Raw genomic sequence first — 12,452 nt, forward strand, 5'->3', positions numbered from 1 at the left:
TTTTTGATTTATTGTAGAGATGAGGTCTCGCTGCCCAGGCGGGTCTCGAACCCGCGGGCTCAGGCAATCCACTCACCTCACCCTCCCAAAGGCGCGGGATTACAGGCTGAGCCACCGAGCCCGGCGGTTAAGAACTTTTTAAACCTTACACACCCAGGATGATGGGTGCCTGATAACAATACAGAGAGTGTTTATTTCAGCTCTTAATTTACAACTCTTGATTCTTTTTTATTACCTCAGTCATTTTTTTTTCACTCTGGTATCATGTGTAACACTTCTTTAACCTAATTCATAAAGTAGATAATACATCTGCTGATAGAAGAGGAAAGAGAAGAAAACTAAGTATTTATTGTTCATCTGCTTGTGCCAGTTCCTCTGTTTGGTTATTGACACCATTTATGAGCTTAATTTTTAGTAGAATTCTTGAATTCATTTTTGTACAACCAAATGCATAAACCACCTGAACATTTTACATATAAAGTCAAGCGCTCCAGCATAATTCAGCTTGAGAAACTACCTGTTAGATTTTAATTCCCCCCCCCCTTAAAAAATTTGAAACTTCTAAGTAATTGTACTTCAGGTCTATTTCTCGATTCTAACAGTTTTCAGAGGTGACTTTTGATCTTATCAATGTAAATCTATATCAGATTATTAATTTAGTTTTGAATATTAAATCATGTTATACTCCATCACCATATTTATCTTTTAGGATCTCCTTATTTTAAAAGACGTTGAACTGTGTATAAAATAGCCCTAATAGGGCTGGCATGGTGGCTCATGCCTGTAATCCCAGCACTTTGGGAGGCCACGGCAGGAAGATCACTTGTGGCTAGGAGTTCAAGACCAACCTGGACAGTAGCAAGACCTTGTCTCTACAAAAAGATACAAAAATGAGCCAGGCATGGGGGCATACATTTAGAGTCCTAACTACTCAGGAGGCTGAGACAAGAGGCCGCTTGGGTCCAGGAGGTTGAGGCTGCAGTGAGCCATATTGCACCACTGCACCCCCAGCCTGGGTGAAGAATGAGACTCTGTCTCAAATAAATAAATAAAGCCATATAGCCTATTTTTGGCTAACTGGAGTGTGTGTGTTTTTATCTCCTGTTGAAATAATTGTTAATCATTTTGCTTTTGGTTGGAATTATATTTCTGATTCAGAATTGTGGCATCATAGAAAGTTATTTAGTCTTTGCCCCTGGTTCCTGGCAGAGCTCCTAAAACTGCTGGGATTTCCCAAGTGATACGGATGATAGAAGTGTCTTTGTTCTGCTGAGGTGACTTTTGGCTGGCCCCTAGAAAGCTTCAGGATTGGGGCTCGTAACCAGAAAGACCAAGCCTTGATTAGAAGCTTGGAACTTTCAGCCCACCTTCCGACCCCCCAGGGGGGGGAGCGGGGCTGTAGATTGAGTTCATCCCCAGTAGCCGATTGTTTCATCAGTCATGCCTACACAATGAAGCCGTCATTCAAAGCCACTCAGTGACGGGGTTCAGAAAGCTTCTAGGTTGATGAACATATCAAGATGCTAGAAGGTGGCGTGCTCAGAGAGGACAGAGAAGCACCTTTTCCTATGCATCTCTTCCATTTGGCTATTCCTGAGTTGTGTCCTTTATACACCGGTGATAGTAAATAAAGTGCTTTTCTGAGTTCTGTGAGACGTTCTATCAAATCTTGTTGGAGGCCATGTGGAAAGCCCTAATTTGAAGACAAGCTGGACGGAAGTGTGGGTATCTCAGGACTCGCAACTGTTGTCTGAAATGAGGGCCACGTTGTGAGACTTGAGCCTTTAAAGTTGTGGAGCCTGATGTAACTATGGGTAGTTAGTGAATTGTATTGAATTGATTGAAACATAGGATACCCAGTTGAACAGGTGGTTGGTGTGAGGAAAAAATCCACATAATTGGTGTCAGAAGTGTTGTGAGTTAAAATAGCTCGATAGAATGGACACAGTATGTGGATGTTCATTTTCATTCATAACCAGAGTAAACAAAGTTTCATTTAATAATCTTAATGAAATGTACAGTGCTTACTTACTCTGTAAGAACAAGTCCAGGAATTTTTGAGTTAAAAAATTTTAGCATGAGACTTGAACTTCATATATCAACTGGTCTTGGGCCCGTTTAATAGATGATGAGACTGAGATTCAGAGAGATAAAATGAGTCAAAAATGGAAAGAGTTTTGTGGATTAATGGTGTTTCAGACGTAACCCATTAGTTAAAAGAACAAATTTGGTTATGTTTGCTTTTGATATACTAAGAGAAATTGGGGGAAAAAAGAAAAACCTTAGAGGAAAAAAAAGTTAAACTTAAAAGTATTTTTAACCTAACCAAATTAGTTTGTCATTTTGAAGTGTCAATTTGGGCACCTAGATAACATGAGTAGTTATAATGAATCCGGAAATTCAGTTTAGGTAGTAGATTTGTGCCCAATATCTACTATTTGGTGATATTACTTAAGGACGAACTTTTTCTTCCCACCCCATGCTTGATCACAATGGTTCCTTGGCTGTACAGTCTTTGTTGGGGCTGAGGGGCAGTAAGAACCAAAGTTCCACATAAATGGCTCGCTTCTTGGTTGTGCTAAGTGTGCAACTGTTTAGAAGTTGTGTTTACAGATCTCAGAAGTCATTGACTTTGCTTAGGGAATTTAAGTCATGTAAAAGTGAAAATTAAAGGGTTATGATCTTCTAGCTCCCTGTCGAGCTTGGTGATCCCTACAATTCCTGGTGGAAAAAATATTTATACAAAGTTACAAGTAGGTGTCCTTGGCTATTGTTGCAAAGAAGGTGATATTTATTTGGCCCAAGAAAGGATTAAGTTACTACTTCTCAGGGTTCTAATTTTTCTTTCCTCATTCACAAAATTTCTTTAAGTGACAGAATTTCTTTTTCAGTCCTCCTCCTCCTCCCCATACCCTTCAAGCCCCAGATCCAGGAGATGTCTGGGCTCCTTTAAGCAGAACTAGACCTCAAAACACTGTTTCACTTAGCCCTCTGTCCAAGTGAGGACTGCAAAGGTTGTGGGGAGAAAACGAACTGTGGTTATTGTCAGGCTGCTTAAGTGTATATACATTTGTTCCTGGTATTGGGGTTTTTTTTACTAGTCCTATTACTGCAGATCACAACAGCCTAGTTTTTCTTTTCTTTTTTAAAAATTTATTTTAAATAAATAAATTTAAATAAATTGGGATGCAGTTCAGGATTAGGTAGATAAGTGATCATCGTACAGGTAAAATTTGGACCTAATATCTTGCTGTGGAACAGTAACAATTACTAGTGTACCCAAAGAAAAATCTCCTATAAAGGATATTGAACTTAAGCAATTTGTATCCACTATCTAAATCTTAATGCTTTACTTCTCTCAATTCTCCATCCTCGACATGACTCTCAGGGCCAAAGTGGAAGCAACACTCCGATGTTTGGAAGCTTTCAATTGGTAGACAGATCTTTTTAGGCGTCCTCTCACAGTTCCTTTATCTCTTCCCATCTCTCTTCACTGGACCAAAGCTTGATGGGAGTATCAAGGGTTAAAATAAAAGTGTAGACTGGATTGGTGGTGAAACTTTTGCACACTTTTATGTTTAAACTGCTTGTTTTTAATTTTTTTTTTTTTTTTAAAGATGTGGGGTACAATCCAGGGTTAGGTATACAAATGTTCATTATGCAGGTACCCTTGTTGATGAGGTGTGCCCCCCTCCCCTGGCAGTTTCCCACTGCTGCCAATCCTTTTCTTATAATATCATGATAATTGTTCAAGGTCCACTTATGAATGAGAACATGTGGTACTTCATTTTCTGTTTCTGTGATCGATCACTGAGTATGATAGACTCTAAATCCATCCAAGTTGCTGTGAAGTCTGTATGTTTGTCCTTCTTTATGTAAACTGCCTATATTTTGTATAACCTATTACATTCCTATTAGCTAATGGTGAACGTATTGAATATTATGAGTGAATTATTAAATCAAGAAATTACTTTAAATCTCAGTTTCATAACTGAATTTTTTCCCTTTCTTGTCTCACATGTTTATGCAAGGATTAAAAGTATTGAAAAGTGTTAGGCAGATGTGTGAAATTATAAGAGCATAGAAACAAGTTACAGAAGGATAAGATAAACTCCGGATTGTTACTGTTGGTTACTTGCTCAGGAAATATGAGCAGACCAGGAAAAAGGTGGAGAAAGACCATACCCACAGGCCACATCCGCAGCACGTACAAATATAAAACACTAAAAACTCAGCAAACCCAGGGGAGACATCCCAGGATAAACTAGAGAGTGCTCACAGACAGTCCACAAAAGAGCATCTCAGTTCTAGAACTGTGTCTTTGACTGCAGTAGTCACAGGCTATCATGTATTTCTCAGAAGACTGATGATGGAACCCACAATATATTTTACTGATTTAAAGTAGGCATAGTAAGCTGCATATATATATATATATAATTTTTTTAAGAAAAGAAAAGGCAAACAGTTTTTTAAGTGTTTTTGCAAACCAGTATTTGTTCTTTCAGATGGAAATGTATAGACATGGAGCAAAGGCTTATTCAACTTCAAAAAAAGGAAAAAGTTATAGATGTTCTTTGCCTTCAACTTTGCTGAATGTTATTTGCCTGAAATTATGCAAATAAATTTAAATCTCATATTCTCATATACTAAAACAACCTGGAAATTTTGTGGTTTCTTAAAAAATCAATCTGGAAACAAAATTTTAAAATAAATTAGCTGTATTCTTATATTGAGTTAAATGGGGATAACCCTATATAGCACAATTTTCTGTATGTGTGTGTTTTTTGTTTTGTTGGTTTTCCACCCAGATATATAGGGTATTTCTTGTAAGTAGCAAAAAATAAAATGGAAAACTAAAAGTAGTGGTGGTCAAAAGGTGTAGGATCTTCATAAAGTAGTTAATGGGGCAGCACTGGCTGGAATGAAATGTGTGGAATGCCATGGTGGTAGGGGTTCAGGGAGTCTTCATGCAGTGGAAGTGGGAGAGGTAAAGGAGCAGAAGATAAGTGATCAAGGTGATGAGAACAGGTGTGTTGTACGGTTAGTCTTTTTTAAGAAGCTGTTCTGTGGGAAACTATGAGATGGTTTTAGCACCACCCTTTGTGATGTGGTATGCATGTTCCCAGAGCTTCAGTTCCATGGATTTGTCCTGCAAGTGCCCTTCTGCTACTGGGGAGCATGTATCGTTTTCCTATAGCCCTCTGATTGTAGGAAATTGATAAGTATATGTATGCTGACAGTTAACTTGAGTGGAGGTGGAGATGAGATTTGGGCTGCCATGCCCCTGTGGCTGTGAAAGAGAAGCCGTGTGAATGGCTACCAGCCAAATATCAACCATATAAAAGTCTGTGTTTGTGAGCCCGCAGGTTCGAGACCCACCTGGGCAACTTGGTGAGACCTCCTCTCTACAATAAATCAAAAAATTAGCCGGGCATGGTAGCGCACCTGTAGTTCCAGCTACTTGGAAGGCTGAGGCGGAAGAATCGCCGGAGCCCAGTAGGTCGAGGCTGCTGTGGCCAGGAGCAGCCACTGCACTCCAGTCTGGGCAACAGAGTGAGACTCCAACTCAAAAAAAAAAAAAAAAAGTCTGTGTTTGTACTAACTAGTCATGGCTAACCTGCTGAGAAATATATAAATTAAAACCCTGACTTCTACTGGCTTTACTAATAAAGGCAGCCCTGCTAAAAACAGAGAAGGTGTGCCTAAAATGGCTCTTGTTTGTTAATTCATTATAGCTCTTAAGGAAGAGAGAGCCCAGGTTTATCTCCAAACAAAGCTAGTTTAGCACGCAAAGTAGTATTGACTAAAACTTTCCAGTTTCACAGAAAGCTTTCGCATTATGTGGTATTTTCTCATTTACAAAGATGAGTGAGGGGGTAGTTGGGTAGGAAGGCAAAAGGAGAAAAAGCTTCAACAGCAGCTTTTCTTTACTGAAAGTTCCACTTCCAGGAGTTATCAGGTTAACAATTGTCTGTCTGAAAGCACCATTTTCCAAACAACTTTTTATGTCATCTCAGGCTCCCGTTTTCCCACTTTATTTTCAGTCTGTCAGTTGGGGAGATTGGCAGTTTGCTCCCTCAGGAGCTACTGCCCACTATTCTGTAGTTTATATGTGATCTTCTCAATGTGAACCTCATAGTGATTATTTCTTATTACAAATAAGATGAAGTTTATCTTACTTGAAGTGCTTCTGGTCCTCCCTTCAAAGCACTTTTATTTAGGCCGATGACTTTGGAGGCAAGGTCTACCCTTTGGAAGGAGATGCTTGGGTTTTTATGCAAGTCCACCCTCACTCCGATTTTCCCCAGCTTTTCCTAATTCCACATGTGGAACAGACAAATGAGTTCCTCAAACAATAGCTGTGGAACAGTAGGAATTATCATAGTTACAAAGATGGCTGTGTTTATGTTTGCTGTCTTTGCGGTAACCCATTCGTCTGCTCTCATGTAACGGAAGTTCTGATGGCATGATATTATAACTAAAAGGACATAAAAGTTGACATGCTGGGTGGGTTTTGTATTTGTTCATCACGATCCCATGGGACTAGCTATTCAAGATCTCTCTGTGCCGTCAAAGATAAAGTCCCAAGGTAGACCTGATGGTCGGCATCTTGGCAAAAATGTTCCAGCTGCTTCTTCAAAACTTATGTGTAGGTAGGATTCGTTGTGGCTGCTTGTAACAGAAAACCCAAAATACCAACGGCTTAAACACACAAAGATGTATTCCTTCATGGAGAAGTCAGGATCTGCTGGGCAAAAGAGGCGTCACAGCACCACGAAGTCTTCCGGTCTTTCTGCTCCTTCTGCACTGGCTTGCATCTTGAGGTAAACTCCTGGCCCCAGTAGCTCTGAATCTCCAGCCGTCACTCCTGTGTCCTGGACTTCAGGGAGAATGACAGCAAGGAGGCAGCAAAGGGCCTCCCCTTGAGGAACCGTGCCTGCAGCCCAGCGCAGCTCCGGGCTTTACGTCTCGTTAGCCAGCATGTAGCCGTGTGCCACACACAAACGCGCGAGGAAGGAGCTACCATGTGACACATGGCCCAGCTTCTGTCACTAAGGGAAACACAAAAAGACAAACATGCAGGCAACAAATGGCTTTGCCAGAAGCCCCTTTTAAGCAGCTCCAAAATATTAGTTCATATCAATTCAGACGTAGAAAATTGTATTGGGAAATTTGGCACTTGCAGGAAACTCTACGCTGGAAATTCAAGCGGATTAACAGGATGATGTGATTTGAGTTGCGCTGGCTGCAGGGAGTAAGACTGTACGAAGACTAAAAGGAGCATGAGTCTGTGGGGTGCAGTCTTGGTGCTCTGTGATCAGTGTGCCCCTTTCAGCTGGGGACCTTCCTGCTCTGCCCTGTGGCCGCCACATGTAGGAATGCCCAGTGCCAGGGTGTCACTAGATCCCTTGCCCTACCCCCAGTCATTTCCGCTAGGCCTTGGTAAGAGCAGTGTTTCGCTTTGCACTGCTGGTGGGAATGCAAACTAATTCAACCTCTATGCAAAACAGTACAGCGATTTCTAAAATAGCTAAAAGTTGACTGAGAATCTACCTAGAGGAGCTCAAATCATTCTACAAAACAGGATACCTGCACATGCATGCTCGTTGCAGCACTATTGACGAGCAAAAACATGGAGCCAACCGTGCTGCCCCTCAAAACTGGACTGGGAAAAAAGTACATATACACAATGGAATGTTACGCAGCCCTAGAGAAGGACAAACATAGACTTTGCAGCAGCTTGGATGGATTTGGAGTCGGTGAGACTCACTGATCTATCACAGAAGCATAACAGAGCTCCACATGTTCTCACTCATAAGCAGACTCTTACTCTGTAAGAAAGGGATTGGCAGTAGCAGGACGCTGCCGGGGGTGGGGCTGGGGGGGACGCAACATCCGTGAGGACACCTGGTCTCAAGCCAGGCCAGGTGGGGAGCAAAGGGAGGCCCAGACTTGACCTGCACCATGTCCCCTTGTATGCCTAATCCTGAATTGCACTCCACGCCTTTAAAATAAAATATTAAAAGAGGTGATGATAAAATGTAAATAAAATCTTATTGTAATCTCAAAAGCCCCCAGTTTTTCTCAGATGTCAGTTAAACAGCTAGAATTAGGCATTATGATCTTGGTCTCCATTTTGTATAACATTGTGGTAACCAGTTATCAGAAGTCTTGCAGCTACTTCTAGCAGTCATTTCAATATGTTACTAAGTAGTAATGTGTGTATGTATTAGTGTGTTGAGAAGTAATAAAAATTAGGTGTCTCAAAACTGTATTTTAGCCTTCATAGAATAAGAACTATAAGCAGCAATTCTCTGAAGCAGTGACTGAATTAAATGTCTAAGTCGACAGATACTTCAGTGCTAATGCTGTAGGTCCACTGTTACCAAGACCCAAGCTGTTAGCTTTGTTTCACTTGGAACACCAAATTAAACTAAGGAATACAGTGTTGGAGCAGAATTTTGATACATAAAGAGATTAAACACCCGACCTAATTCACTCCATGCTCTAATTAATATTTGATCAAAGCAGCCAAAATTTTTAATAGACACTTTCCTATTCTTTTTTTTTTTTTTTGAGTTGGAGTCTCACTGCTTCACCCAGGCTGGAGTACAGTGACACACACGCTCACGGCCACCCCAGTGTTGACCTACTGGGCTCCAGCGATCCTTCCGCCTCAACCTTCCGAGTAGCCGGAATTACAGACACGTGCTACCACACCCGACTATTTTCAAATTTTATTGTAGAGATGACATCTCTAAATTGCCCAGGCTGGTCTCAAACACGAGGGCTCAGGCAATCCACTCACCTTGGCCTCCCCACGTACTGAGATTACAGGCTGAGCCAACCGAGCCCTGCTACTTTCCTATTCTTATAAATCTTAATGGACTTTAAGTATATCAACAAAACTCATAAGTATATCAACAAAGCTCACAGTAAATAGTTTTCAGGAAAATGCCAGTGAAAATCAACAGAAATTTATTTGTGCCATGAGAATGCCAAACTTAAAAGACTGGTGATACTCAGTTGTCAAGGATGTTGACAAGGATGTGGAGGAAAAAAACAAGTACTCTCATATGCTGTTGTGGGTAGCATAAAATGATGCATTTGGGAGGGTACTTTGGCAGAACCGTTTAAAATCTGAAATGTTTAAAAACCTTTCATCTCCATAATTCTGCTTCTAAGTGGCCTAAAGAACTATTAGCACCTGCCTGAATAGTGAAAAGCGAGGAATAAATTATGAATTATAAATAAACTATGGTAGATGTACTGAGTTTTTCAAATCATAACTAAAGTGGGGAACAGAATCTTGTGGAGGAGAAAACTGGTGTAAATGATACTGTTTAAGTGATGAAACTAGGCTAACTTTAATGAAATGAATTCAAATCAATATGTAAAACTTTATTTCTGTGGGTTTTCCTGAGAGAAGAATGTTCCCCAGCCCCAACTTTTGTGGGATACCTTGTTTCAGGAAGTCTATAAAGAAAAGCTGCTAATGAGGGAATTACTACATTTACATATGGACCATGTATCAAAAAGTTAAAATTATTTAGATTATAAGTGACAGTTTAAAACCTAACTCAAACTGGCTTAACCCCCCCCCCCGCCAAAAAAAGGAATTTTATTGACTCATGTACACAAAAGATCAAGAACAGAGCTTCAAGTTTTATCCAGGGTTCAAAGAGCCTGACAAAACGTCTAATTTCTCTTGGTTTTCATTTATCAGCTCCATTTTCTCATTTTGGTTCTTCCAAATAACCTCTCCTCTCATCATGCCAGGGCTACATGCAGGCTTAAGTCTAGAGAAGAAAAATATGTGTCACTCTTTCCCAAAATATCCAATAGTAATCTCCCTCTGAATGGGTCATGGTCTCATCCCTGAGTCAATGCATATGCACTGTTGCTTCGGCTCTACGTGAGAACAAGCCTACCAGAAGTACACAGGCCAAGTATGGGGAAAGGGGTGGTTGTACAGAGGCAAATCGGGGCGGGTAGGCAAGGGAAGGATAAAGGGGCACTGGGCATCAGAAATACCAGGTGCCCCGCAGACGTGCAATCACATAGAACGTTTGTGTTGCTTAGAATTATGAACGGAGTTCTTGCCCTGTATGGCACGTCTAACTAAAACTGCCTGGTAGAGGCCACACTCATATTTGGTGCTGTCTGTGGAATAAAACTTAACTTGCTGAATGATGTCTAGCTCCTACAGTCAGTCTCTGAGACTGTCAGGGAGCTTGAAGAAACCAGTTTAGGATCACTGACCCCTTTGACTGGCAAAGCCCAAAGGGATCCTCTTGATTCAGAGGGTTTCTGATCAACCTTCTCACCTCTCAGAGAAACGGAAGTCTTGGAGAAGCCAGATAACTTGCCTGAAGATAAGATTGCACACCAAATCTGTGGCAGAGACAGGACTAGAAATTTGATCATTCATCTTCCAGCCTAATACTCTTTTTTTTTTTTTGAGTTAGAGTCTCACTCTGTCACCCAGACCGGAGCGCAGTGGCCGCTCCCAGCCACCGCAGCCTCGACCTGCTGGGCTCCGGTGATCCTTCTGCCTCAGCCTTCCGAGTAGCTGGAATTACAGGCATGTGCTACCACACCCGGCTGATTTTTTGATTTATTGTAGAGTTGAGGTCTCGCCAAGTTGCCCAGGCGGGTCTCGAACTGTGGGCTTAGGCAGTCCACTCACCTCGGCCTCCCAAAGCGCTGGTATTACAGGCTGAGCCACCGAGCCCGGCCCTCTTTTTAGTAATTAATGATAATAATAATAGCAGGTAATATTTATTATTTGCTATGTGCTAGACAATGTGCTAAGCAGTTCTCCTGCAGAAATCTCATTTAATCCTCACAACTGTTTTATTCTCAAATTAGTAGAAATGAGGCACAGAGGAGCTTATCCAACTACCTTCAGAAGCTTCCATCATTCTTTCCCTGCCGATGTTTCAGACTGCAAACAGGCCTCTTTCTCCCAAGCTAGCCAATGCTGGTTTGTACCTTTGCCTTGAGTATAGAAAATGCAATGAGTGAGAAAGGTCCTTGTCAGAAATCCTGTTGGGTGTGCCCTCACAGAGACAGGTCTGGATTCTAGGATTTGTAATAACTAAACATAAATCTTACATTTTAAAAGGCGGTTTTTAATTTGTTGCTATTTCTTTATACAGGAGCTTCCAGAGAGTCAAGGCAAAGCATACCAGATTACCTACAAATAAATGAAATACTGTTAATCAGCGATCAAGAATTTCTCCCCTGCCATATAATGGATCAGCACTGGAAGTTCTATGTGGAATGTGAGGAACTGACATTCTAAAGCCTTGTTTTCTTAATGTCTTTCTAGCTCTGTATTCACATTGTCAACAGACATTTATAGTTTATTTTGTGTGGTCTGTTTGGCCTATTCTTACACGTTATGGGTTGCTACTTAAGATGTATATTTGTTGTCATAAGGAAAAATGTAACTCTTCAGCTATTATAATGAGATTAATACATTTTTGCCACTGAAATAAAGGCATGTTTGAACTAGACCATATTGACTCTCTGGCTTTCCTTTTACTAACATAAACTAGGTTTTCAATCAATACTTCTACATTTGTATAAAAAACAATTGTTCCTTAAGAGAAATGAGGATACAAATAAAAATCATGGGCATACCCCGGAGATATTATAGGTTCAGTTCAAGACCACTGCAATAAAGCAAATATCACAATAAAGGAAGTCACGTGAATTTTTTTGTCTTCTCAGTATCAAAGTTATGTTTATACTATATTGTAGTCTGTTAGGTGTTCAATAGCATTTTGTCCAAAAACAATGTACATACCTCAATTGAAAAATAACTTATTGCTAAAAAATGCTAACCATCATCTAAGCCTTCGGTGAGTCATAATCTCTTTGCTGGTGGAGGGTCTTCCTTTGACACTGATGGCTGCTGACTATTCAGAGTGGTGGTTGCTGAAGGCTGGGGCAGCTGTGGCAATTTCTTAAAGTAAGACAACAATGAAGTTTGCCACATTGATTGACTCTTCCTTTCGTGAAAGATTTCTCTGTAGCGTGCAGTGCTGCTTGATAGCATGTTACCCACATTAAACTGTCTCAAAATTAGAGTCAGTCCTCAAACTCTGCTGCTGCTTTATCTACTGAGTTTATGTACTATTCTAAATCCTTTGTTGTTATTTTAACAATGTTCACAACATCTTCACCAAGAGTAGATTCCACCTCAAAAAAACCACTTTCTTTCCTCCTGCATAAGAATCAGTTTTTCATCTGTTCAAGTTTGGTCATGAGATTACAGCAATTTAATCACATCTTCAGACTCCACTTCTAATTCTAGTTCTCTTGTTATTTCCACCACATCTGCAGTGACTTATTCCACTGAAGCCTTTTTTTTTCTTTTAAGTTTATCAACCTGCTTAAAGGCATTTATTAAAAATACCCATAACTGCAAGGCTCGGTGGCTC

The 12,452-nt window shown here is 40.6% G+C and overlaps 1 protein-coding gene across 1 annotated transcript in view; it reads left to right on the forward strand.

Moving 5' to 3' along the window:
• The window catches only part of ANKRD31 (ankyrin repeat domain 31), a 135,911-nt gene extending 124,389 nt beyond the window's left edge, over positions 1-11,522 (forward strand). The window contains exon 24 of the mRNA XM_008071045.1: positions 11,163-11,522. Within this exon, the coding sequence (XP_008069236.1) occupies positions 11,163-11,308 (146 nt within the window). The 3' untranslated portion in view covers positions 11,309-11,522. The remainder of the gene's footprint in view (positions 1-11,162) is intronic.
• Positions 11,523-12,452: the final 930 nt, after the last annotated feature.

This window comes from Carlito syrichta, unplaced genomic scaffold (genome assembly GCF_000164805.1).
Source record: "Carlito syrichta isolate Samal-C Ts95f unplaced genomic scaffold, Tarsius_syrichta-2.0.1 Scaffold314105, whole genome shotgun sequence".
In the NCBI taxonomy this organism is placed as follows: domain Eukaryota; kingdom Metazoa; phylum Chordata; class Mammalia; order Primates; family Tarsiidae; genus Carlito; species Carlito syrichta.